The sequence below is a fragment of the Apium graveolens genome, chromosome 2 (genome assembly GCF_009905375.1).
Source record: "Apium graveolens cultivar Ventura chromosome 2, ASM990537v1, whole genome shotgun sequence".
Lineage (NCBI taxonomy): Eukaryota > Viridiplantae > Streptophyta > Magnoliopsida > Apiales > Apiaceae > Apium > Apium graveolens.
The window spans coordinates 3,986,045-4,013,884 of record NC_133648.1 but is presented as its reverse complement, the minus strand read 5'-3'; the positions used below and the strand labels follow the sequence as shown (position 1 = coordinate 4,013,884).

The 27,840-nt window shown below is 37.1% G+C and overlaps 4 protein-coding genes across 5 annotated transcripts; 2 read left to right on the top strand and 2 right to left on the bottom strand.

Moving 5' to 3' along the window:
* Positions 1-2,409: 2,409 nt before the first annotated feature.
* LOC141684397 (uncharacterized) lies at positions 2,410-3,444 on the bottom strand. The gene is made up of 2 exons (XM_074489334.1): positions 3,211-3,444; positions 2,410-3,123 (listed from the first exon to the last, which is right to left on the bottom strand). The coding sequence occupies exons 1-2, from the start codon at positions 3,442-3,444 to the stop codon at positions 2,410-2,412; spliced, it is 948 nt and encodes a 315-aa protein (XP_074345435.1).
* A 57-nt stretch (positions 3,445-3,501) lies between these two features.
* On the bottom strand, positions 3,502-6,462 carry LOC141684389 (uncharacterized). Its single transcript, XM_074489323.1, has 2 exons — positions 5,956-6,462; positions 3,502-5,901 (listed from the first exon to the last, which is right to left on the bottom strand). Exons 1-2 carry the CDS (start codon positions 6,460-6,462, stop codon positions 3,502-3,504), a joined length of 2,907 nt encoding a protein of 968 aa, XP_074345424.1.
* Positions 6,463-14,602: 8,140 nt separating this feature from the next.
* Positions 14,603-19,397, top strand: LOC141706754 (proton pump-interactor 1-like). 2 transcript variants are annotated; one of them, XM_074509583.1, is made up of 8 exons: positions 14,603-14,763; positions 15,619-16,018; positions 16,316-16,498; positions 16,699-16,878; positions 17,023-17,217; positions 17,964-18,062; positions 18,175-18,681; positions 18,788-19,397. In XM_074509583.1, the coding sequence occupies exons 2-8, from the start codon at positions 15,653-15,655 to the stop codon at positions 19,106-19,108; spliced, it is 1,851 nt and encodes a 616-aa protein (XP_074365684.1). In that variant the 5' UTR covers positions 14,603-14,763; positions 15,619-15,652; the 3' UTR covers positions 19,109-19,397. The 2 variants fall into 2 exon arrangements, with proteins under 2 accessions (XP_074365684.1, XP_074365683.1); XM_074509582.1 differs by having other exon boundaries at positions 14,608-14,763; positions 15,637-16,018; positions 18,175-18,986.
* Positions 19,398-20,221: 824 nt separating this feature from the next.
* On the top strand, positions 20,222-27,283 carry LOC141706753 (uncharacterized). Its single transcript, XM_074509581.1, has 12 exons — positions 20,222-20,445; positions 21,249-21,352; positions 21,507-21,638; positions 21,737-21,810; positions 21,892-21,997; positions 22,624-22,692; positions 23,084-23,148; positions 23,262-23,360; positions 24,253-24,352; positions 24,469-24,533; positions 25,390-25,440; positions 26,931-27,283. Exons 1-10 carry the CDS (start codon positions 20,292-20,294, stop codon positions 24,529-24,531), a joined length of 966 nt encoding a protein of 321 aa, XP_074365682.1. The 5' UTR covers positions 20,222-20,291; the 3' UTR covers positions 24,532-24,533; positions 25,390-25,440; positions 26,931-27,283.
* Positions 27,284-27,840: the final 557 nt, after the last annotated feature.

Here is a 27,840-nt window from a genome sequence, read left to right as displayed (position 1 = left end):
TATCTAACATTAATCTTTGCAGATATAATTTATTTTCTTAATTAAATTATATGACTTAATTAATTAATAGAGAATTAATACTAACATTGAGCAGCAACCATTCTTCTGAAAATCTTCTGAAAATCACTGAGAATTATGAATCAATTTCACCACTTCAATGTTGACACTCGATGTACTGTCTGGTTCATGAGTGACTAACTTCCGTGACGTTTCTTGAGTGACTAACTTCCGTGACGTTTCTTCATGTCTTGACTTTGATAATTGATTTCTTCAAATTAAATCCTTGTAATTCTTTGATACCCTGACGAGATCTCTGTCACTTGATTAAATCCACAATCTTGATTTGCATCACTGAGGCTTAATCAATTTCTTGAACTTCTTCCAGTGAATTAACTCCTCAAGTCTGTAGATGAACCTTGTTTCTGAATCCTTTGACATATGTTACTTTGCGAGATCTCTTTGACGGTAGATCCACTATTTACTTATTACATTCTTATTTGAGTTGAGTTAAATCCTCGAATATACAAATAGGCTATGACATATGCCTTACAGCGTCCTGAACGGAGGACGCGTCACCTTTTAAACATCATTATTCCTTCTACTATCGCATATTAAGCAGGTGTTATTAATGGGCACGTCCTTTTTATTTGGACGCATCTGGATAGCATTGTCTGGATAGTGTATTATTTTTTTTAACGAGCATGATATCATGTTGCACTTGTGCATTCAGATAAGACACAGAGCGTGTGGGGCGCGTCCTTAGTTAGGACGCGTCTTCCCTTTTAATTATGTTTTGTCAAAATTAAAGAAACATAAAACTAGCGGAGCATCAACCAAGATAACTTGGGCGCGTCCTTGGGAATAGTGTGCGTCTTAGTTCCATTTTCACTTTAGTTTTTTTGTCCCTTTTGACAATCACTACTTCAATTAACATCTGTATAGAACTATCACTCGGGTGGCGCCATATGGCTAGGACGCGTCATGCAACTAAGTAAATCAACAAATAAACAACCCTTTGGAAAATTTTCAAAGTTTTTTATTAATAATGCGCTCTGGTGTTAGAAGTGCACCAGTCCCACGGCTACTATGCTCTGTGGGGAATTCATTCGAAAAATGATCCTTCAACTAGTTCTAAGGTAAGTAGTACATGCACTACCCCCTAGGCTAGGAGGAATTTATTTAATTCTAGTCTATAATCTGGGCTTAGCCCTAAGTATATAATAAATGAGGTATGTAAGGGGCCAAAGCCGCGCCTCACTGATAATACTTTCGGAGATGTTCCGCGTTCCACGCTCGCGGAACTAGCTTCCCTTCAATATCCTCAAGGTGATAAGTCCCTTTCCACAAAATTGTTTTAATCTTATATGGTCCTTCCCAATTAGCTCCAAATACACCATGCTGAGGATTTTTCGTGTTTGGCATCACCTTCCTAAGCACCAAATCCCCTATCTTTAGCAACTGCCCTTTTACCTTCTTCATATAATACCTTGCGGCACATTGCTGATACGCCGCAAGCCTCAGCTGAGAAATCTCCCTTGTTTCTTCCAAAAGATCCAAATGAAGCCTTTGATTAACCTCTGCATCCTCCTCCACGTATCGATCTCTGCGAAGCGACCCCGAACCAACTTCCACGGGGACCATAGCTTCGTAGTTGTAAGTCAGCATAAATGGAGTTTCTCCCGTTGTAGATCGTGGAGTAGTGTTGTAGGACCACATCACTTTTGGGAGTTCTTCAGGCCAATTCCCTTTACGCTCCTCCAGTTTGGTCTTAAGGGTGTGCTTTATTATTTTATTCGCGGCCTCTGTCTGTCCATTACTTTGGGGATGATAGACCGCTGCAAACTCCTTCTTAATTTTCAGGACCTCACACAATTGTCGCAATTCCTTGTTGTCGAACTGCTTCCCGTTGTCAGAGACAAGATTGTAAGGAATACCAAACCTGCAAACAATGGAGTTGAAAACGAAATATCTGATTTTCTTTTCCGTGATGGTTGCCAACGGCATAACCTCTTCCCACTTAGTAAAGTAATCAACCGCGACCACCGCATATTTGACATCCCCTTTAGCCTTGGGCAACTCCCAAATAAGATCTATCCCCCACATGGCAAATGGTCACGGGCTTATCATAGACGTCAAGAGCGTTGCTGGCATAGATGAGTAGTTCGCAAAACGCTGGCAGCGATCAAATGCCCTGACGAAATTTGCAGCATCCTCTTTCATTGTAGGCCAATAATATCCCTTGCGCAAAACTTTCATCGCCAACGAGCTACCCCCCGAGTGATTGCTACAGATTCCTTCATGCACTTCCCTTAAGATATAATTTCCTTCTTCTTCGTCAACACATCTAAGCAGCGGCTGATTGAAGCCTCTCTTGTACAGAACTTTGTCATACACCACATACCTTGCAGCCTAATAGCGGAGTCGACGAGCTTTGAACTTATCCTCGGGGAGTGTTCCCTTATGAATGTAAGCTCGAATGAGCGTCATCCATGTTTCCTTGGGAGCCTCATCCACTTGCATAATTTCTATCTCTGGGATACGAGGAATCTTCTGGATCTCAAGGGGTATGGATCCTAACAACACAGCCTCTTGTTGCGACCCCATTTTTGCTAGCGCATCCGCGTTACTGTTCTTCTCCCGCTGCATACATTCCAACCTAACTTCTTTGAACATTCCAATCAGGCGCTGTGTGCATCTCAAGTATAATTCTGTTCGTGGGCCTCGCACTTGAAATCCCCCGTTCACCTGATTCACCACCACCTCTGAGTCACTCCTCGCAACTAGGTTTCGCACTCCCATTTCCAAAGTGATCTTTAGGCCATTAATCAACGCTTCATACTCTGCATCATTATTTGTTGCATAAAACTTGAAATGAATTGCGCTCATCAGATGATGGCCTTCTGGAGACACGAGTACTATACTTGCACCTGCTCCTCCATTGTTAATTGCCCCATCCACATGCAAGGTCCACCAGGGATGTGGAAATTCCTCCAAAGACTCCTCAACATGAGGTGGATGTAGCGTCACTAAAGCTTTGTCATCAACTTCAGAATCAAATTCTAATAAGAAATCAGCTAAGGCTTGCCCTTTAATCGATGTCCGGGGCACATATTCCAAATCAAACTGTCCTAACTCCACAGCTCACTTCAGCAGTCTTCACGATGACTCTGGTTTGTGAAGGACTTGCTGTAGCGGGTATGCCGTACGGACTTCAACTCTATGGGCCTGAAAATATGGCCGTAATTTCCTTGATGCAAGGATCGGGGCATAAACCAGCTTTTCCATGCTTGTGTAGCAAGTTTCAGCATCGTACAACCGTTTGCTCGCGTAGTACACTGGTGACTGCTGCCCATCTTCCTCTCTTACAAGAACTGCACTGATTGAATACTCAGACACTGCGAGGTACAGTACTAGAGATTCTCCATCTGACGGTTTTGACAGCATGTGAGGGTTTCCCAGTTGCTCCTTGATCTTTCTGAAAGCCTCTTCACATTCTGGTGTTCATACAAAGTCTTTCCCTGCCAACTTAATCACCTTGAAGAATTCTTTGCATCTGTAAGAAGATTTGGAAACAAATCGATTCAGCACGGAGATCCTCCCAGTTAAACTTTGCATTTGTTTCATATTGGTGGGCGATTTCATATCTAACAGTGCCTTGATCTTTGCAGGGTTGGCCTCAATTCCCCTATGGTTGACGATGAACCCGAGAAACTTGCCCGACTCCACGCCGAACACACACTTTTGTGGGTTCAACTTCATGCGAAACCTCCTTAGAATGTTAAACATTTCCATCAGGTGTTTGATATGATCATTCGCCACCTTGGACTTTACCAGCATATCGTTCACGTACACCTCCATGGTTCTCCCAATTTGGTTCTTGAACATCATGTTTACGAACCGCTGGTACGTTGCGCTAGCGTTAATCAAACCAAACGGCATTCTTATATAACAGTATAACCCCCTGTCAGTGATGAAGGATGTATGCTCTTGATCAGGACCGTACATCAGAATTTGATTGTAACCAGAGTATGCATTCATAAAACTCAGCAGGGCATGCCCTGCTGTCACGTCAACCAACTGATCAATTCGTGGAAGTGGGAAGCTATCCTTTGGACAGGCCTTATTGAGATCTGTAAAATCCACACACGTCATCCACTTCCCGTTTGGCTTTTTCACAAGCACTAGATTTGCAAGCCATTCGGGGTAGAAGGATTCTTTGATTAGTCCCACCTCCAACAACCGGTCTACTTCTTCTTTTAATGTTATCGCCCTTTCCCCGCTCACCGGGCGACATTTTTGACGTATGCCCGTACAATTCGGGAAGATATTCAACCGGTGACACATTACTCCTGGGTCGATTCCCACCATGTCTGAATGACTCCATGCGAAGACATCAAGATTTACAATTAAGAAGCGGGTAAGACTTTCCCTCATTTCATCACCTAATTGGGATCCAATTTTGAAAACCTTGTTCGGGTAATCTTTGCCGACCGGAATCGATATTGTGTCTTCGGTCGGTCCCGTCTTTTCGGTGGGCATAGGGATCCTGGGATCCAAATCGAAATCAAAGTCTTGGGGGTCCTCGACTTCATTTGAGGGCGCGTCCCCACGAGTGGGAGAATCTACCTCAGGACAAGGCATGATGTTGTGCAACGTAGGTGTGGAAGGCGCGTCCTCATTTGGAGGAGCATCAACCTCAATTTCATTTTTACTTTTCAAGAGCGCGTCATCTTTTTCAGGAGCATCTACCTGTGAGGTTATTTTCGAGATTTTGCAAAATCTCACTTCCTCCTTCCATTTTTCCCCGTTAACCTCCTTCTGCATGATCTCCACTGTATGGTTCACCACAACTTCTTCCACACTACGGATCCTCGAAACATTCCCCAACGTCAAAATTAAAGTCCCGGTGATACGGGTTTCCTCCTCCTTTGGGCCTTCCACGAAATAGTGGGCATGAACCTCTCCACTTGGTTTTGTATGAATGTCCTCTGTTCCCTCAAATGGAAGGCCCTTCCCCTCGTATCTTCTCCTACGGAATTCCTTAACAGCCTTGTGATAGCAGTCGCGTGACTCGTATTGTGACCCTCTCAGACTGCTTACTCCGTTAGGTGTTGAAAACTTTATCATCAAGTGATGTATAGAGGTTATCACCCTGAACGCTCGTAACCAAGGTCTGCCGACCAACACGTTGTGCGCGGAATCCTGATCCAGCACTTTGAAATCTATCATTTGAGTGACTGACAAAGCTCCTTCCCCGAGTGTGACGGGAAGCCTAACCGAACCCATAACTCTCATTGCTTCTCCAGTAAAGCGATATACGTGTGCATCTTCAAAATACATGTCGTTATCCGGGAAACCCAATTTTTTGTATGTGCTGTAATACAAGATGTTCGCAGAACTCCCGTTGTCCAAAAAGACCTGATGCACGTTCATTGCCCCAATAAGCATAGTTATTACCAGTGCATCCTTATGGGGATGATGTACCCATCTTGACTCTCTCTCCCTGAACGTAATATCGGCTGACTCTCCTTTGAATATTTTTGGAGGTCTATCTTCCAAACTATGAAAGTTGGTGAGCGGCGGATGTTGTGCCTCTCTCGCATTTCTTTCCAATGCTCGATTACTATCACCAACAAAAGGGTGTCCTCCAAAAATTGACCTGATACTGCCAGCCCTCTGAAACTTAACTTCCGCTGTTTTTTTAACATCTTCCACCCGCAGGGGCTGTCTTCCATCCTTACCCTTGTCATCGCTTCGCCTGCATCGTTTCACCTTGTCAATCCATTCTCCCACGAACCCAGCCTTGATCAATTCCTCAATTTCATCTTTTAGGTGACGACACTCATGGGTGTCATGGCCGGTAGACTCATGGTAATCACAATACTTCTTCTTGTCTCTACTCTGCCATGAAGTTAGACGGTCTGGTTTCTTGAAGATTCATCTATCCTTATTTACCTCGAATATATGATCAATGGATGCTGCCAGTGGGGTATAATTGCTGACCCTTCTCTCATAGTTCGATGGAGGGCTCCATTCTCTCCGCATGTTCACGGTGTTCACCCTATTAGGGCTTCTGGCATTCCGCCGGTAATCCGGGCTCAAGGATCTATCTCTTCTCTTGGCTCGCCCCTTAGAGTTATGGGTGTTGTCATTCTTTTTTATTTCTGCAAGCGACTGCTCAATCGCTTTGAATGATTCCGCCTGCGCAAGCACATCTGCTAACGACACAGGGTCCTTCCTTTGCAGGTGCTTCCAGAAATCTGTTCCTACACGCAGTCCAGCTATAACAAGTATTTTCAGTGTTTCATCAGTTGCGCCCCTTACCAAAGCGGATTCTGCAATGAACCTTCTGAAGTATGAGGTCAAACTTTCCCCTTCCTTCTGTTTCACATTAGCCAGTGTGGTAACTGGTGGTGTGTACTTCACTGCAGCTTGAAATTGAGTCAAAAACAAAGTTTCCATCTGTTCCCGGGATGTGATCACACATGGACCAGGTTTCTGGAACCACTGCTGAGCGCCTTATCTAAAAGTGGCCGCCAGGAGACGGCATCGAGCCAAGTCAGGTACTTAATATACATCTATCTCAATGTTGAAACGCCCCAGAAATTCCACAGGGTCAGAGTTCCCATGAAAACGCAAGTCATTGGTTGTGTTCCTGTATCTTGCAGGCAATTGCGCCTCCCTCACGACAGCATCAAAAGGAGAAGGAGCTTGCGCAGTCACAGTTACGCTTCCTCATTCAAGATGGTTGAACAACCTCTTGAGATCGTTCACATTAAACGTCCCTACTCCAGGAATGGTTTGAACATTACGCTGTTGGGGTTGCTCCGCGACTTGTTGTGGTTCCCCTTGATTACCCCCCGGGTGTAGCGGTGGATCTCGCCGCCCCTCGCCCTGAGGCTGCGGCTGTGGTATGTTACCAACTTGATTTTAAACGTTTTCCCGCACGTGAGGTTCCTCTTGACCGCGTCGCGGAATTTCATCATTATTTTGCACTTTTTCTTGAATTCGCCCGCCGTTATGGTCATGAGGACGCGCCCTGGACCCATTACCCGTAGCACTGTGGGAAACTACAGGAATAACGACAAGAGCTTCTTCAGTGGAGGGTGTGTCATCTCTCCTACCATTGTAGGATGTTCTCCCATATTGGTATCTCATCCTTCCTCGTCCATTCCTCTGATATCCCCGGTAGTGATTCTCGGGCCTTCCTCGCGGAGGGGCACTCTCGTGCTCGCGGTGTCGCACCCTGTCATCCCTTTGGAATGTAGGGGGCACACGCGTTGTATCACGGGGCCTCACTTCCCCAGCGTTTCCTTCCTTTTTCCATTCTACCAGCAGCATCCTCAAATCGTCATCTTCCAACCTTATGTCAAGCCTTCTTTTCAAGGTTGAAAAATCTCTTCCTTCCTCATCTTGATTCTGAGTGTTCTCCGCACGACGGCGCTCGTCCATCGTACGCCCAGATCTATGTGGGTGTGACACCACCTGGTTACCAAGGCGAGGCCTTTCCCTACCATCAGTATCCTCATCGACAAGCTCCACAATAGGTTCTACATCATCATAATATTCCAAGCACCGCGGAGTGATTCGCGGGTTTTCTCCGCTGCCCTGGGTATCTCCTTCAACTACTGCAGCCTTCCCCATGGCGTGGCCGTGACGGGGAAAATGACGACCTCTCCTCGTTCTCCGACGCTCCACCGTATTCAGTATTGAGTGAAAACTATTAAGAGTATCCCCCATGCGGTACAACTGCTCCAAGATATCAGCGTTGCTGATGAGAACCGGAGGTGTCCCCCCACATCCGTAGCTCTCGGTGGATCCGTCATGTTTGTGGGAATGTAGGGTTCATGGCGAGTGTAGTCTCCTCCGCCTTCTCCTTCAGATATGCTATCACTTCCATCATAAGAACTTCCATCACGATTGTAAGACATCTTTTCCTCCTAAGATTACGATCTTAATTAGCAGCCCCTCCTTCTAGCGCCAATTTGTTGACGGAGGAATCTGGTAACAACAAAGATTGAGGTTTCTCGCCGGAATTAAGATCTATGACGGTGGTTCTTCGCCGGAAAATCAAGCGGTGTGTGGTGGTTTGTGGTTGTTTTAGGCTGAGATTGGTCAGAGTAAGTGGTGGCTCTCTTATCAGCTCTCAACTTCTTACCCTCTCAATGTGCCTACGTACCCTTTTTATAGATATCAAGTCTGACGTAGTTCTTGTAGAACAAGCAATCTAATGGGCTTAGACTTCTTATTCCTAGGCCCGGTAGAAGCCCATCCAAAGTCCGTCTTCCGCTAGCTTTAGGAATGTCCAACTATGAGGCCCAACCGCAAAGGCCCAAGGCTCGTCCGTAATCGCAGGACTTCACGGATAGTGCATCTCCCTGCGCAAGGATAACACCCCGCTACAGCTATCTCCCTTGATTTAGGGACACATGTATAGCCACGGTTCACCCCAAGTGTCGGACGCATCCCTGTCCCCCGAATGAGGATAACTCACCAGATAACAGGACAGGTGATCCCAAGCTCTTGGGTGCAAAGTGCAGGATGACTCCAAAGTTCTCCAACGAGGACACCCGTTGAATACAAGAACAGAGTTCCCAAAGCACACACCAATGTTAACCCCGCATCCCCAACGAGGACACCCGTTGAATACAGGAGGAGGCCTTCAATCATCAGGCATACCCCTGGAGGCCTTCAAGTTTTTCACGGACATCCCCCTCCTTGACCGTCTCAAGGAGGGAATTCTTTAAAGAGTACCTGCAACAAATACGTTAGTAAAAACAATCTCCATTGTTCCTCTCCATGCAAGCTTTGTCCTGAAGTGACCATTGAGAATACTTAGACCAAGCCCAGGACGCGTCCTCGCCTTTATGAAACCTGTATTTTCTCCTCAGAAACCATCGCACAAAGCATTCCATTACTTAGGGCGCGCCTTAAGCAATACAGGCGCGTCTCCCAGCCTTAACTTGCCACAAGACTATATTTGTCAAGTCCCTTCACCATGGTTGACGCATCCACATCTATTAGGCGTGTCCTTAGCTAGTAATGCACTCACATGCTTCACCATCACCTGTTCGTAAAACATCTTCTAATATGTAGACGCGTCCTCCTTGCCTGGACGCGCCCTTACTTTCCATAATGTAATACCGATCTTGACTGTACAAAATCCCTATTTGACTCGAGTCACTCCAATGCCAAATTTTGGGTATAACAATACTAACACATTACGGGAATACTCGTAGCCAGCAGCTTTTTAATATTTCGTTTGCTTTTGTTGTAGGTTGTTAAGGAGTTCAACCAATATTAAAGCAAAAATTATAGATGTTTTTCCCGACTTGTTAAACTCTTAATTTCAATCCGTTTTTTATTAAGGAGTTCAAGCAATAGTAAAGCAAAAAGTTACAGATTTTTTATGCGATTTGTTAGATTCAAGCAATCGCTAAACAAAAATAGTTATTTATAGATTTTTTGATCCGGTTTTTTTACACCCTTATATTCAATCTGTATCGATTTATTATTTGCATATGCTCACGTCTTGTCATTTAGATGTTTGTTCTACTTTATAAAAAATTATTACTATGATCTCAGATCATTTCAGAATGCACCCTATTATCAAAATCGTGAAACCTTGATGAAAGCCAGAAAGTTTGCTGCAAGTAAAAACATTGAAGGTCTTCGACATTTTGCTGATACAGAGGTTTGTTGACTTGAGCTTCGAGCTATATTGTTCGGCGCAACCTGTAAAATAAACGAGTCGAGTTCGAGCTGTTTGCGAGTTTTTAAGCTTATCGGGTTTTTTTTTTATCGATTTTTCGAATTTTCGAGTTTATCCCAGTTTAACGAGTTCGAGCTTATCGAGCTTTTAAATGAGTTGAGCTTACTGAGTTTTCGAGTCGAGCTGACCTAATTTTTGAGTTTTCAAGCTTATTAAGGTTATTTTCGAGTTTTCGAGTTTTCGAGTTTTGACTTCGATTTCACGAAAATATTTAATTCTACTATATTAATTTCAAGTTCAACCTTAAAATATCTTTTTTTTGATCCATTTGATATGAAACAATAATATGTATGATAACATACTTAATATTTTCAATACTCAACTTTTTCCGATCTAATTAAATAATATTCTAATATTCATAAATATTTTGCGTGTGTATTTTATCTTCATTATGTACTATACATCTTAAATAATATACGATAATAGTAACAATGACAAAATGTGATTTTTTATCGTGGATGCATTTGATTTTTGCTTCTTCAAAACATGAACCATTGGTCAAGAATCATTGGTAGGTATATAAATTATATTTATTAGTACGATTTGTCACGAAGTGCAACTGAGGCTACGACTTATAAATTATGTTTATAATTTAAAAGTAATATTGCAATTTGCATATAACAATGTTACCATCTCTTATTATAATTTATAATTGTACAATCATCATTCTATATGGATATAAAAATTAGAAACCGATTTAACCATGTGATTGATGAATCAACTGGTTGAAAAAATAACTGAAATGATAATTGAGATATCATATACGTATATTTCACTAATGGTAATAACATTAACGTTATTTGAATATTTGAATTTAAGTATGTAAAAGTCTTGTTTTCATTTTATTAATCAATGTATATAAATATATTATGTGAGTATTATTATCTTACACATAATTTGCCTAAAGAAGTCAATGTGATATGATCGTCAAGGAGAAAATAATCATTTGAGAAGTTGTAATTTACCTAATAATACTTGTAAAATATATGAAAATCTAGCAAATTAGTTTGTAATATTAATATCAATAAATAATTGGATGATAAACAAATTACTAAATACATGAATATTTAAAAAAAAATCAAGTAAGAGTCGAGTTTGAGTTTATCGGGTCGAGCTCGAGTCGAGTTCGAGCCGGCTCGGTTTGAATTATACCAACAATATGGCTTGATTGAATATTTTCGCCGTCGATTCAGGAGGCGGCTGCGGTATATGATATCTCAATTATCACTTCAGTTAATTGAATATTTGAATTTAAGTATGTAAAAGTCTCGTTTTCATTTTATTGATCAATGTATATAAATATATTATGTGAGTATTATTATCTTACACATAATTTGCCTAAAGAAGTCAATGTGCTATGATCGTCACGGAGAAAATAATCATTTGAGAAGTTGTAATTTACCTAATAATACTTGTAAAATATATGAAAATCTAGCAAATTAGTTTGTAATATTAATATCAATAAATACTTGGATGATAAACAAATTACTAAATACATGAATATTTAAAAAAAATCAAGTAAGAGTCGAGTTCGAGTCGAGTTCGAGCCGGCTCGGTTTGAATTATACCAACAATATGGCTTGATTGGATATTTTCGCCGTCGATTCAGGAGGCGGCTGCGGTTTTTGATCGATGAATTCTAGGTTAGGCGCGTACTTTGAACACGACCGAAGGAATGTAATAGCGAGTGATTTATAGATCGGCGCAACGACGGTTCGCCGGGGGTGGAGGTAGAAGAAGAGGAGAAGAGAGAGAAAGACGATGACGACGTGGAGGATGACATGGACGCACTGGACGCATGCAGCTAGGGTAAAAAGTGTTGAGGTGGTCACGAAGACAGGGCAAATATCAGTACGACAGCTAGTTTTGGCCGATGATTTTTTACGGAATAGGTAAGTTCCATGCAAAAAATCATGGGTGGGGATATTGTCTCGCTTATTTTTACTTACTTTTATATTATTGTTTATCATTTTTTACTTAGCAGACACGTATTTGTGCACACATAAGCCGGGTGCCGTTTGAGGGAAACAGTCTCTTTAGTTTTTGGAATGAGAGTAAGGCTGCGTACGTTATACCCTCCCTAGACATTGTTATAGGCAGTATTATTATGTACGATGATGATGAATTTAACATAGTTTTAACATACAAGAACATCGACGAGTGGTTGTTACCGGAGAAGGAGCACTTTGGGCTCAAAGGACAAATCAAAATCTCGGTCTTGGGCAAGGTTGAAATAAGAGATATGAGTGCCCTATAACGTAAAGATTTGAGTATCCCAGACAAATATTGAAAATGGTGCACATTCAATATTATAAAGAAATTTTTAAGATTTACATTTAAATCAACACTAGTTATAAATATTGTTTGAGGGATTTTGCAAATTTGGATTTCATTTAAAATGAGAGATTTCAAATGACAGAATTTGAGTTGTCATTTCAAATTTTCATATTTGTACTAATATTTGAATGTCCTGGATTTTAAATGAAATCTGAATCCAAATTCCCAACCAACTTATTTGATCAAATCCAGAATTTCAAATGAAATCCAGTTTTCCAAACGAGCCATTAGAGAAATTGGCCGATTTTATAAAAAAAGATGATAAAATATTTAAAAATCGATCATAAATATTTGTCTTATTTGACCGATTTCTGATAAATTACCAATAAATCATCGTATTTTCTAAAAATCTCCTGATAAACCGTATTCGATACCTCAATCAAATAGTTCCGATTTTCAAAATATATAATCAGGTTATAAATAACAATATTGGATTAAATTGGTGACTTTGAGATATGATAGAACTGTTTTTAACCCCTTACTCCTGAGTTTATAAAACAAAGAAAAGGGGATAATAGAGTACTTTGATTTCCATCTAAAATTATGATCCCGGATTTTCAAAAAAAGTAAAATTAAGTAGTAATGAATGTAACTTTAACAAATTTTTACTCAAAAAATAAGATAAAAGTAATTTACCTATCATGTCCATCACCATCACAAAGTACTTTGATTTGCATCTAAAATTGTGCTCCCTGATTTTAAAAAAAAACAAAAACAAATAATAATAAATACAATTTTAATAAATTATCACCCAAAAAATGAGATAAAAAGTTTACCCCTTTATCAGTTACTTCCTTCCGTTTAAAAAAGTCGGATCAAAGGCCTAAGTTTATCCTTTTACAAAAGGAGGAGGTGTTTATACAATTGTACAAAGTACAAATGAGAAAAGGAGTTTGTTGAGAAACGTGTAAATTGAGTGACGCCACATGTGATAGTAAAGTCAAATGTTTCGGCCGGAGCACGTAACTCTCTCATACTCGTACAAAATAGCAACTAGAATGTAAAACACCTTTCTCCCACTTGCCTCTTCATATCTATCACATTCCTTATCCTGGCCATCACCATCCCAAAATATCACTAACAATTTTTTTTTATTAAAATTTCCTAAAATATAACTATTTTTTACTAATTTTTGTAAATCTAGATAAATTATCTCATCTTCTGTTTACTTTTAAAATTTATTTACTAATTTTCATAAATCTTACTGATTTTTATTATTTACTTCTATTTTTTATAATTCATGCTAAGATAGTGAAATTTACACCGGTTTAAATCAATCGGGGAAGGACAATTAGAGTAATAAATATAAAGTTTATAATGTACAAGTACAAGTGACCCTAGAAAATATTCTTTGAATTATGTATATCAACATTTTTTTATCATATTCCTTTTATTTTCGAAAATAAGATATTAAAATATTTTATATTCAAATTTTTCAATATTTGCCTGCACAATTACCAATTATATAATTTATATATAATATATTTATTTAGCTATACTATTATATTAAAAACAAAAATTTAAAATTTTGATTGTTGATCTTCTCATTACTCAATCCAAAATCGTTAGATATTTCATATTAATTTGACAAAAATTATTAGATATAATTGTAAAAATTATTATATAAAAGGGATAAGATTCGAATCTTACTGGCAACATATTATATTTACAATTTATAATATATAGTAATAAAAATCGTGCATCACACGGGTTATATATTAGTAACAATCTCAATAATATTTTTAAAAATGGATGATCAAAATTTATATCCTAATAAAAATAAGAATTTATTAATACAATTATAAATAAAAAAATAATTATATTATTTTGTTAATATTCAAATTTAAACACTAGAATGGTCTACAATCTCCCAATAGAAATATATATATAACATTAATTGATTAGATATAAGAGGTTGTTTGGTTCAGAATTTTATGATATGAGATATGAGTTTTGGTCATTCCAAACTCATACATGATGTGTGGTTCTCAAATTTAATACTTCAAAATCATATCTTAAACCGGGTGGTATAAAACATAGATTTGAGATTTTTCATTTATTATACATTTTTATGTAAATGTTTAACACAAACTTAAATCACTAAACTAAAACAAAAAAAATTGAATTTTATAAAATTTTGAATTAAAAAAAATAATAAATTTAATTAAATTTAATATATTAATTTCACCACTCAATCAAACACAAGATATCAAGAATGACACATCAACTATATACCACCTTAACCCGATTGCTCAATCCAACCCGTAACATTTTGTGAACCAAACGACCTCTAATAGAAATATATTATTCCTACCGTTTAAACATAAAAATATAATTCTTTTAGAAAAAATAATGAAAATCAAATCCAAAAACTAACAAAATTAACAACCTATGAGAAAACCGGTAGGTATGTTTTTACTGTTTAAGGAAAAAATAAAATCAGAGCGGTTTTTATCCCTTGTATCGATACAATCAAAGCTGCCTATACACACACATATATAAACAACTACATTAAACAGCCTCTCTTCTAATCTCTCTCTATCTCTCTCTCTCTACTTAAGCTGGAGAGATCTAAATTTCAAGGCTGACCCTTTTTGGATCTTGAATTTACAAGTCTCTGTCAAAGGATCTTGCCACAAAAATCTCACCTTTGGGTAATTTTCTTGATTTGTAGTTTATATTTTTGGTTTTTAATTAGCCCATTTCGATCTTTAAGCAATTGTGATTGTCTTTTATTGATTTCATTGAGTTTTGATGTGGTTTTGATGATTTTCTGATGTGGGGTTTCTTGAATTGTTGGTTTTGATTGAAAAGATTTGATCTTTATGATGTTTTGATCTGATTTTATGTTGGTGAATGTGATCTTGATTTGTTTTGATGATTTGTTGAGTTTTTATGGATTGGATTTACAATCTTGGTGCACATATATGATATGATTTGATATGATATGCATGTGTGTGTAGATTGATTGATGTGTTGTTGCAGGTTGTAGTTACAGAAAGATTTGTTTTTGGTTGCTGGTATAGTGGTTTATTTGCTTTATGTTATATTTTGGCATGTACATTCGGAAATTTTGCGGAAAAAATCAATTTTTAAGAAAATACATGTTTTTTGCCCTTTCATGGTGTTAATTATAGTGTATTGGCAATTAAAGGAGTACAAATTGTACTATACTATGATCTTTAGTGTGTGTGTGTGGTACGTTGTTACTGATTGACGATGTACATGTAAAGGTCTTGCTTTGTTGAACAAAATTACGATACATTATGTTTCATGTATTATAATTCAGCTATAAACTGTGTTTTCTCGAATGTTTGTTTAGCATGTGTGTTTTAAAGATCTATCTTTTAGCTTGAGAGTACAAATAGAAGTTGATTATGTATATCTATATATTTTTTCAGTTGTGGCTTTGTAATTCTTTATGATGTTATGTCAGTCTTGCCTTATGCCATCATTACATGAATGTTAATTCGTTTTCTTTTATGTTTCCTGATATTTGCCTGATACAGTAATTGGAATCTTTGAAGGTTATCAAGAAACTTCATGAGTATGGGTGTGGAGAGTGTGGAAACCGAGTTGCCCAATGTTACTGTGGAGACAAAATCGGAAGGAAACATTCTGTTGCAGAAGGAAAATGGGATATTGAATCAAGAGTCAGGTATTACATTTGGTTCACATGGAACGGAAGAGACAGGTAAAAAAGAAGTGAATAATTTACCGGAGAATAGCATTCCCAAGGATGCAGTTGACGAATGGCCAGCACCTAAGCAGATCCACACCTTTTACATGGTCAAGTATCGCTTGTATGACGACCAGGAAACGAAATCCCAGTTGGACTATGCTGATAGAGAGCTTAAAAAGTTGAACCAGGCTCGTTATCAGCTCAACGACAAAATAAGGGCGAAAAAAGTGAGTAACGTGTTCTTTATACTTCTGTTTCCTTTACCTGTCTCTGTTTGCTCATGTGATCCTTGTGAAATCAGTGACATGAAATATCGTACTCTTTTATCTATATAAGAATTGGTTCATGTTCCTTGTATGGTTGGATGTGAAAAATTAATGATGTGCTATTTAGCTAAACAATGTTTACAATATAAAACTGAATTAATTCACTTTTGAAATAACTAGAAGAAAGAAAATTGCCAGTCTTGATCTTTGAATAAATTAAGTGACATACTTAGAAAGTATTTAACATATCTTTTGCAGGCGGAACGAGCTCAAGTGTATTCTCAGTTGAGGACTTTTATTGATGAAAGTAAGCAGTATAGACAAATCATAGACGAGAAGAGAAAAGAAATAGAGCCTTTGCATCAGGCTCTAGGCAAATTGCGCAATTCAAATACCGGAGGTAGCTATATATGCTCTTCTGAGGAAGAGCTAAATAATGTTGTAAGTACAATTTTAAGCTTTATTAATTTCTACACAGTCACCTCTTTAAATGTTATGTAGTGATTAAAGCTTTGAGTTCTTGGACAGCTCTGTTCTTCCGTTTCTTATATGCTTAGTCATTTTTGTTTTATCTGCGAGCATATTATTTAGAGTAATTGTTTTATCGATCTAATCTATGTTTCCTCCATTCTGGTAATTAGATCAAGAGCTTAAATTACCGCATACAGCATGAGAGCATTCCCCTGTCTGAAGAGAAGCAACTTATAAGAGAAATCAAACAATTAGAAGGGACAAGAGAGAAAGTTATTGCCAATGCTGTTGTGACAGCTAAGATCAAGGAATCACATGGGGAGAAGGAATCCATTCAGGACCAGGTCAAGGTAAGGGAGTCATTGTAAATACATGCAAAACTTGTCCTATCTTTTGTTGTGATTACTTTCACAGTGAATATCTGTAATTCTTGTTATATATATAATTCTGCCTAAGTTGTTTGTGCTGATCATGTCATTCTTATGTCATTTTAGCAAATAGGTTCTGGTCTGGATGGAGTTCGAAAAGAGAAGAAAGAAGTTCAGACGAAGGTTGATCAGCTTGATAAAGAAAAGAAGGCGATAGAAGAAGTTATTAAAGCTTTAGAGGAGGAAGAAAAGACTATTTCAAAAGATAGGGATGTTATCTATGAAAAGATTAGGGAACTGAGGAAACAACTTGATCAGGGGGTGCGTTACTATACTCTTAACATATTACGACATCCGTTCTTCTTTCTACTCTAGAATGACTGTTGCATAACTTTATACAGTCATCATGTCTTGCTACAAATATGCCTTCTTTTCTTTATAGATTTATTTGGTGTTAATCTGGATCAGCTCAAGAGAGCTAATGCAGGAAGAGTGCAAACTAGTAATTAGTTGGTATAATTAAGTTTTTTTCTGACAAAAATTGTTAACTGAGGTGAATTTGAATTAGATGGAATAGCTGATTTTCTATCAAGTAGATTCTTTGTCTTAGATTGTTGAAATTGGAGTTCTATTCTTTTTTACTGCCTTAGCATTGTGTTCGCTTTCCAGGGAATAGTAGCAAGGCTTAAATGGCTAATCCATTATTGAACTCATGAGTTTGATTACCCATTTGCAAGTTGAGCACGAGTTCAATTATGTATTGGCCATTTAACCCTATATAGAAATAATTACTGAGAATCCGTTGCTGTCTTGGCTGTGCTACCGGAGACTCCGGGGAAGTCGGTTGTTGCTTCTTAGTAATTAAAACATCTCTTAGAAAATAGGCATGATTGGAAACATTAGCTGCTTGCTCAATATGTATTATCTGATTGAGTTTATTTTCTGATTTGTTACAACCTTTAGGTCAATCTGTATCGATTTGTTGTGTCTATGTTATATCATATTTTGTTACTTGATTATTGTTGTGTTTTATGAAAATTTGTCACTGACATCTCAAATCTTTTCAGAATGCCCCCTTCTATAATAATCGTACAACCTTGATAAAGGCCAGAGGGCTTGCTGCAAATAAAGACGTGGAAGGTCTCCGTGATCTTGCAAATACAGAGGTTTGTTGACTTGAGCTTGGACCTATACTAGTCTGCTGTGATGAAAACATTTGCAGGTTAATCAACACAATAATCTGTTTTACCTTTAATTTTTCAACTTTTCTTCTGTCAGGTGGATACATTTATGTCCTTGTGGAGTAGTACCAAAGCTTTTAGGGACGATTATGAGAGGAGAATTTTGCCTAGTCTTGACACGCGGCAACTGAGCAGGGACGGAAGAATGAGGAACCCTGATGAGAAGCCATTAGTGGTAAAGGAGCCACCACCACCTGCTCAAAAAACTGAGATAGTGGCAAAACCACAACCCAAACAGGTGAAGGAAGATTCCACCATTATCAACCAGAATGAGAAAAGTACGAAGCAACAAAAAGAACCTAGTAAGGAAGTACCAATTCCTGAAAGTATTGTGGTTGTAAGTGCTGTGAAAGATAATGAGTTTGAAGATCCACAAAAAGAACCTCTTCCACTGATAAAAAAAGTTGATGAGGCAAAGCTGAAGGAGTTAAAGAGAGAGGAAGAGATAGCCAAGGCTAAGCAGGCCCAGGAAAGAAAGAAGAAATTGGCAGAAAAAGCGGCAGCGAAAGCAGCTATAAAGGCACAAAAGGAAGCTGAAAAGAAACAAAAGGAAATTTCTTCTCTTCTAATGTGTTTCCAAATTATATGTTACGTGTGATTAATTATGGAATTTGACTATTACACATTTTCTAATATTTGACTCTTATTCCCTACAGGATCGCGAGAAAAAAGCTGCGAAAAAAGCTGCAGCATCTGTATCTGTTACAACTGAGGAACCTACTGAGGCAACAGCTGATATGGTTTCTGAAACAGGAACAGCTGATGAAGCTATCCAGGCAGTAGCTGCACCAAAGACCAAGGAAAGGAAACAGAAAACCACAGTGAGGTCAAGGGGCAAAGCTAAGGGCCCAGATTCGCTTTCTAAGATACTCAAGAGGAAGAAAGCAGTAAACTACTGGACTTGGGCAGCAGCTATCGCCGCTATTTTAGCAGTGCTGCTTTCAGCGCTTGGATACTATTATATGATGTGAGGACCTGATATGTGAGCCAACTGATACAAAATCGACGATGGGTCAAATTTTGTATTTGGCGAATCATATCAGTGGCCAAGTAAGAAATAGTTACATGAAAGTACTTTTGCGCTTTTTGTTTTTAAAATTTCGGTACACTTTTTGGAAGAAAGATGGACGTGAAACTTTTGTATTTGGTTTTCGGTTTTGTTTTAGAGATCAGGCGGTTGGAGACGTTTAGCCGAGGAAGCAAGAATGCTTGTTTTGTAACTTAAGGTTTTGGTTTATGAATCATGACTTTGTTTTGTAATCCATGAAACCATGCTCTGCTGAGTAGACTTGCATATACATTTCTGTATTCAATTTTTAGAGAAGATTAGACATGCATATCATTTGTGGTATCCAAGGGACAAATTTGGATGATTGGACTTGGAGAAAGAAAAGAATTTCAACATTGTTTTTGGCAACATATATTACTACTTTTTTTGTAAAGAAAGCCATCTCTATTTTTGTCATAGGATGGTCATATTTGCAGAAAAAAGGTTGTGTTTTTCTGGGATTGCTAAAACTTTATTAAGAATGAACTTTCCAAATATAAAAGATGAATCTGTCAGGACGTAAAAGTAGTAGGATCATCATTGCATTCTACGGTACGGATTAGTATATAACTTGGAGAGCATAGAATTATATAACTTAGAGAGCATAAAATTAGAGAAACATGAACAATAGAATTATATAACTTAGAATTAGAGAAACATGAACAATTAAGTGCACTTAGTAATAAGATTAGTATATAACTTATAGAACATAGAATTAAAGAAACATTATATATAACTTAGGATCATAAGATTCGGGAAACACGAATGGTAAATTGTATTTCGCGGATTCCCGTTATCACTTAAGAGTTTTCACCTGTAATAATAGATTTTAACTTTTCGAACATTTGTTCAGAATTAGAAAATTTATGAATAAGTACATCTTTTATCGATCAATTTTTTTCTCAAACTCATTTTCATAATTGATAATTTTGGTCAGAACTTCAACTCGAATTTTTTAAAACTGTTTACAATTAAATTATAAAGAATATTTTTTTAAAAAAATAAGAGAATTAACAAAAAAAAAATACCATTCAAATCAAGGACAACCTTGAAGAGTTAGCAAGATTATAAACTCGCTCAAACAGAACACACAGTGTGTGTGTGTGATGTGGTCAGTTCGCGTTCCGACCATGGCCACGACCAGCTCAGTTCGGTCGTTACTCAACGTAACTGCCCGTTCTGTTAAACAACCCAGGTTGTCTTTTCTTGGAACTCGAGCCCTCCCTCCTCTATTCTCTATTTCTCCCCTCACTTCTTCAGGTTTGTCTACAAATTCATTAGGATATATTTATTTATCGAGATTTAAATTAGTAGTCTCTTGATTATCTGTTATGTCGGGCCGGAAAAAAATATTAATTAAACGGATATAAGTAAAATGATTATTCACTTGAGTTTGTATTTAGTAATGTGTTACTTTGAAATGGTGGGTTGAGTTAAGTATTTAGTAATGTCATTTTTATGATTTAACTTATCGAGATTATTCGTTTATCGAGATTTAAATTACTAATAATCTAATATATTTGTTATGTTGGTCTAGGAAAAAAATAATTGAAATTCTAGTCTACTGTGTAGAACTAAAGAAACACAAAATGATTATCCAGTATCCACACATGTTTGTATTTAGTGATGTGTTAATTTGAAATGGTGGTTTGAGACTTTGAGTTAAGTTATTAGAATGTCATCCTTATGATTTGATAATTGTGTATTGTTAGAGAATGGCCAGCGGGAGGACTCCGGTTCGACTCTCTGCCTCCCCCAATATTCTCACAATTTATTGTGGAAACGAAATGCAAATTTATGCCCAAATTATGGGCACCCGTGATCCACTCTTCGACCCAAAAATGGGCTCTCGAGTGAGGGGAGTGTTAGAATATAAATCCTGTTGGGCTTTCCTCTAACACCTTAAGGTTTTAGTGCGACTGGTTATTTAACATGTATCTTTAATTTATCGAGATTTAAATTACCAATCTCTTGATATATCTTTTTTTTTTAGTAATTAATCTCTTGATATATCTGTTATGTTGGGATTGGAAAAATTATTAACTTAATGGATTTTCTATTAGGTATGTGTTACTTGGCACAAGCTACAAGGGGCAACACTGATGTTTCGGTTAGGGTAGTAGGAGAGAAAGGTGTAGTTGAAGAAGTGAAGCATGTTGTAGAAATGGTACATTTTTGTCGAGTTTTATGTTACCTGTTTTTTACGTTGGCTTTTTATTTATGAAAAGATAGTTATTGTTGTGATGATTGATGAGTAATTAAAGTGAAGCTATTGTGAGAATTTAGTTTTAATTGTGTCATGGTCTCATGGAACTCTTTAGGCAAAGCGGGCATCTTTAAGAAGAGAAGTTCTCCATACAGATTTTCTCACACCGCCTATATTGAAGGAGTCGATGGTAGTATTAGAAAAGTTAGCCGATGTTAAGTCAGTAGCTCAGGGAGGATACCCACAGGTCATCTCAGATAAACTTTCACTTTGAATTTTTTAGATGTGTTCTGTATAAGATTTTATGTCCTATAATTTTATTCATTAGTCTTACCTATTTTCTAGGCTGAGCGTTGCCGGCTTTCAGTCGGACATCCAGAAGCCTTGACATCTGATCCAGATATTGTTGAAGCATTGAGGTTTGCTATTAATAACGAGGAAGTGCTATCAATCACCGGTGATGGACTTTTGTATATTTATTAACTGTTTATGTGAATTAGTATTTCAGGGAATTTTGGATTTCAGCCTTGTTCTCATGGTGATTTTCTTGGTTCCATCCTTGGCACGGGCATTTCTAGGGATAAACTGGGTGATATTATATTACAGGTGCCAATTATGTTTGCATTAGAGTTTTAATATTTCTCTGTGATGTGAGGAAAGTTTAAACTTTGAATTGTGTTTAGGGAGGAAAAGTTCTAGAAAAAATTCTTAGTTTCTATAGACCATAAAGAAAAACCTTATCACTAGAAACTAAAAACAGTGAAACAATGAGACGTGTATTATGGTTTCCAGGAATGACAACTAGGCGTCCGAATTGTACGAGTCAAAATTCCTTATTATCCTCTTCAATCGAAGGCATTTTTGAGCTTTTAGTTGATAGATGGGTCATGGTTGGATATTAGATCAAGCGGGTCTAAGCAGATGATTATCGTTTTCTGGGACAAATGTTATGTAAAATGGCTTCTCCTTTTTTAAAGCCAAGCGATTAATAATTTTTTTGCTGGGGGCACTTGCAGCAAAGTGCATGTTTATAAAAGAATTGGTAGATGTCGCATATATGTTTTTTTCTTTTATAGTGTTCAAATCATGAACTCGTATTGGCGGGAGTTGTGGGATACATGCCTCGTTGGTTATGGGTTTGAAAATGAAATGTATTCCTTTCTCTAGCCTCTATTGATATAAAGCAGAGGATTTCTTTTGGGGGGCTTAAAAATCTTATTTTAAATGTACAGGGAGAGAAGGGGGCACAAATACTTCTTGTTCCAGATTTAGTCGATTTTCTCACATCAGCACTCACCAAGGTATTCAATATTCATGCCTTTGAAATAGTATATTATATATGAATAAGCCCGTCTGTCTGGTATGCAAATCCATATTGGTTTCCTCGGTGTTGACAAATTGAATTGAAACTAGGCTACATTTCTATAAACCTGCAGCCATCGATCTTTATATATTTCATAGTATAGTACGATTTATACTTCTTGTCAAATGTTCTATGATAAAGTTGTCAGAGCTTCTATCTAATGATTAATAATGATGTCAAAAGAGCAGGTTTTTCTTAACTTACATGTCAACATTCTGTGCTAAAGTGAGACAGACATGTTCAATAACCTCCTGATCAAATTCAGAAGTATGCATCTCGCAGCTGTTTTGTATAAATAATATATAATATTTTACATTCCTACTTTGCAGGTTGGGAATGTTCCAGTCACATGTAAACGGATACCATTGCTTGCTCTTGAATATGAACCACCAAGGTCAGAAGTCATAGCATATACAATATACATTTTTACAGTAAAAAGATGTTTTATGATTATTGTTTTACTACTAGTTGTAGATGCCACATAACCTAATTGTATTACATTTACAGGACTAAATCCTTCAAAACTGTAGAAGGATCGCTGAGGCTTGATGCTATAGCTAGTGCAGGATACAAGATTTCAAGATCAAAGCTAGTTGATTTGATCAGGTATACCTTGTAACAGATAGTTGTAGCTGTTCAAACTACTCAATTACAACATGTTCGGGTAATGGAGGAAAGAAGTTTTGAACAAGTTTATTATATCGTACATCCTCCACCTAAATTGTTTGGACACTTCCGATTACAAGGGTTTTTTAATTTACACTCTTCCTCCTTTTGATAGTCACTCACACACACACACACACACAAATACACAATGCAACTTGAATAGCTCTTTACCAACTTTTTTAACCCTATTTTTTTCCTAAATCTAGCTATCTTCTTTTTTTACCCTAATTTTTTCCTAAATCTAGGTATCTTGTGGTGTTCTTCATGTGTAAACTCATTTTGTCTGACATTTGAAAAACTTTTAATACTTATTGTTTTAACTTCTTCAACGTGTGGGGAAATGATATTCAGGTTTTCTTCAATTATCTGTCGCATTCTAGTTTTGGCTTTGGTTTTTTGTCAATTAATGTATTTGCGGTTTCAGTGATAAACCGTGACAAGTGCCAGTTGATTTTTAGAGCCCGTTTGGATTGGCTAAAGAACTAGTAATTAGTAAATAAATAAATAAAAAGACGCCTATTGGATAAACTCGCTTATATATCTGTTTAATAGCTAACCAAACAGGCGCTTATAAGTTATATACTGTATTTGGTTAATAACTAACCGAACAGGGGCTTAGTCTGTGAGCTTTTGCATACGCGTCATTGCACAAATTATTAAGTTGATCTTAGTTAGTATAAAACAGTTTCTACCTTTGGTGTAGTAGGGACTACGGAACTTATGAATGATTTAAGATGCATGAATATTTTCTACTATGCCGTGCATTCACATGATGAAAGGATCTCTGTACGTTAGTAATAGATCCTTACCATCAATATTCTTTTCTTTTCAGTAACGGAGATGTCCGCGTCAATTGGACTAGTGTGTCAAAGAACAATACCACGATAAAGACTGGAGACATGATCTCAGTCAATGGAAAAGGAAGATTAAAGGTAGACTAGTCCCAAAGTGATACAGCTTTCTTGTGTAGATTAATTTGCAAACCTTTGTCAATCTCAATCCTTATAAATTTGTTTGGTGGTACCAAATAATTGATTCTCGTGTTCAGATAGGAGAAATTAACCCCACAAAGAAGGGGAAGTTTGCAATCGAACTCATTCGGTACTTATAAAGGTATAAAATCTCAGCACCAGGTCGTTTTGTTCTACTTTTTTTTAAATGACATTTCACGTATCATGTTACAGGTGCACAAAATTAATCAGGATTTCTCTTTAAAATTTTGAATGACTTGCCACATTTTTTCTTCTCATATCTAGTCAATTTGAGAAGTTCTGGTTAAGACATTTCATTTAATTTTGTTTCTTGCATTTGTTCATCGTAATTCTTGAAGAACATTGAAATAACATTTCAATTCCAGAACAGTCATTTGGAAGATGCTGACATGTGTTGTACTTTATGCACTCTTATTGAGATTATGATGTTTTACAGGTTGATCAGTAGTTAAGAGGGGGAATTAACCAAAAAAATAGGTAGTTCGGAGATTATCCTTGGAGAGTTTAATTAGTTTGCCTAGATCAAAATTTTGACTGGTGCTTTGATAGTAGTTTTGAAAGATCTATTGCTGGTCCAACTCTAACAGATTTAAAATAAAATGATGGCACGTGATCTCTAAATATCAGGAAAGTGTTCTCAAAGTTATCATCATATCATTATCATAAACTGGACAGATTTTGTTGATATTGGCAAATATATATTTGAATCACTCGAACACGGGGTACAATTGATGATGGAAATTTGTCAAAAAATTGGAGTACAAATATTGAAAAATTAACCCTTCTGAGTCTTGAATGCATACGTTACATATAATTTACATGTGTAAATTATTAAAATAGTATTATTGACTTTTGTTTGCTAAAAATTATTTATTCTTTATTCTCTAACTGCATACGTAAATAGATGTTTTTTACTAAATGCAAATACTGTTTTGGTACCATTTCCTATGTATGCTATAACTATGTTGCTTCTTCAGGTTAAATAGAGTCAGCAACAAATAACCCTTAATAAACCAGGAGCTCAGAAGGTAATAACATTACGTCTTTACTGTTCAAAGAAGACTTTTCTGAGGATTTCCCTACCTTATTTGGCCTGAATTACTACTTGTGCATTTAGTTTTTATTCTGACTGCCTTTGCAACTTGCTTTGTATCAATAACTTTAAAACCGACTTTTGTTAGGTGGGCTGCTTTTAATGGAAATATACATAAAATATATCTACCTAAACCTAAAAGCTAGACATAACAGATCATTAATTGCATATGTCCTTCTTTGCATACACATGTGATACAAGATTACATGAACCTACTGCATCAATACGTTAATTGTATGAATAATAAGTTTGAATAAGAACTCCCTTGTGTGCACATTTGTTAGTTGTTAATGATTCTACTATAAGATCCCTCTAGATCAAGAAACTATGAAATTTGTGCCTACTATATTTCCCCTCTTCTATATCTAATAACCTAGACAAATATCTTGCACTTCATTGAATGATTGTACTGCATGTGTATCTGTCCACCAGATTTGTGCTTGGTATATAAGGTATATATCCAAATAGGCACTTTGGTAGTCGCCATTCTTCAACCTTGCATGCCTCTATTAGATCTAGTGGATAGGAAACATCCTCACCCAACTCAGCCATGCACACACAAGTCTCTGCCCTGATAATATACATGTCAAATGGAACTCTCTTAATCTTCAGAATAAAAAACGTAATCATCAACCAGTTGATCCTCTAAACCCTGAACTAGTTTATACCACTGCAAAAATCAAGCACTCGTTTCTCTAAAAACGTGCAACCAGGTTCATTGGTTCACATAAAACCACAAACTTAAGTGCACATATTCCTTACAACTGCCAAATGAAAGCCAAAAAGCCATCTTTAAAATCAGAATCTGCTTTTACTGGCAAAAAAAAAAAAATCAGAATCTGCTTTCCTCATCTTGTTTCTAAAACAATTCAAGGAAAACAGTTTTAGATTTTAAAGAAGGCTATTGGCTCCCCTTTTGCAGTTGTGAGGAAGTTTAATGTGAACCATTGAGCCCGTCTGCATGCTTTTAGAGTACATGTGTTTTATTTATGCACTGATAGAAACTAGTTTAGGATTGGAGGATTGAAAAGTTGATGATTATGTTTTGCTGAGTGCATTTACTTCTCTTCTTTCTGGTCAACTGTCTTTTAAGGTAGTTTCAAGATAGTCATCGAATGCACTCCATGATTTTAATGGCAGTTCTCTTTTTGACAACATTATGTTTTGCAGCTTAGAAATGCTATTTACTTGAAAATAGTTTGTGAAGAGATTATCCCTGTAGGGTTTAGCTTTGTGTGCCTCGACTAGGATTTGGCCTCAGTGGTGGATAATATTACGTTGCTTTCAATGTATAACAAAAATACTTGTATATAGTATCTTTTCGTTTTTATCTTAACTAAATATCAAGTTCCTCTTAAAGATAACTCTAAACTAATAAAAAATATAGTGAGAAGAGAATATGACATATGATTGTCCAAATATCAGGGAAATGTTTCTCGCTGTTTTTTACTTAATTCAGAAGCCTCAGAAGAAAGGGACAGATAATACAGAAGTTGAAGGATGAATTATGCAAGGCAGACGCTTGAAAGAGACCATTTATTTACCTCAAAGAACTTCTGTCGGGTCATATGGAGAATCGGCAAATGAAGACAACCATATACCAGTAACATGAAAGTTGTGTACATTTGTTAGTATAAACATAAAATACTTTGAGGCTATGCATGTTTCATTGTGATCAGGGAATATAGGTATTTTTGTTCTAAGTTAAAATTATATCTAATGCTTAAGCTGTATACAGACTATTTCTTATGGGAGGCACCTATACTTTTGTATGGATACTTTGGAAAAAAAGTTGGATAATTTTTTTTATTCATGTCTTCATGCAATAACATGAGATGGTCCAGGCAACATAGACAAACAAGTAGTGATGAGTCACATGGGAAATGTTACCTTCCATTTGTCATGAACTGTTGGATTTTTGTGGCCTGGTCTGGCCCATAAGCCCAACCTAAGCCCAGCTAACATGACCAATTCACCACTATGCCCTACGAGCTCACCTTCAGCCCTTTTCTTCTTTTTATTCAACAGAAAAATAGTTTCTAATTAATACTAATATAGACCAGCAAAAGCAAAGTAGACCACCTACGTCAACAAAGTGTTGGTGGAGTGGTTGAGCTCTTGTACCTCTCAGCGGTTAGAAGAAGTTAGATTTCTGGCGTCTGCGTGTGTGGAGTGGTTGAGCTCTTGTACCCCCTCAGCAGTTAGAAGAAGTTAGATTCCTGGCGTATGCGTGTGTTATCAATTAGCAAAAAAGACCCCCTAGACCTTGCATTAGCATTAAGGGGCAGAATAATGTATTTCTTTAAAATATTGTATTAATATTACAATGCAAGAT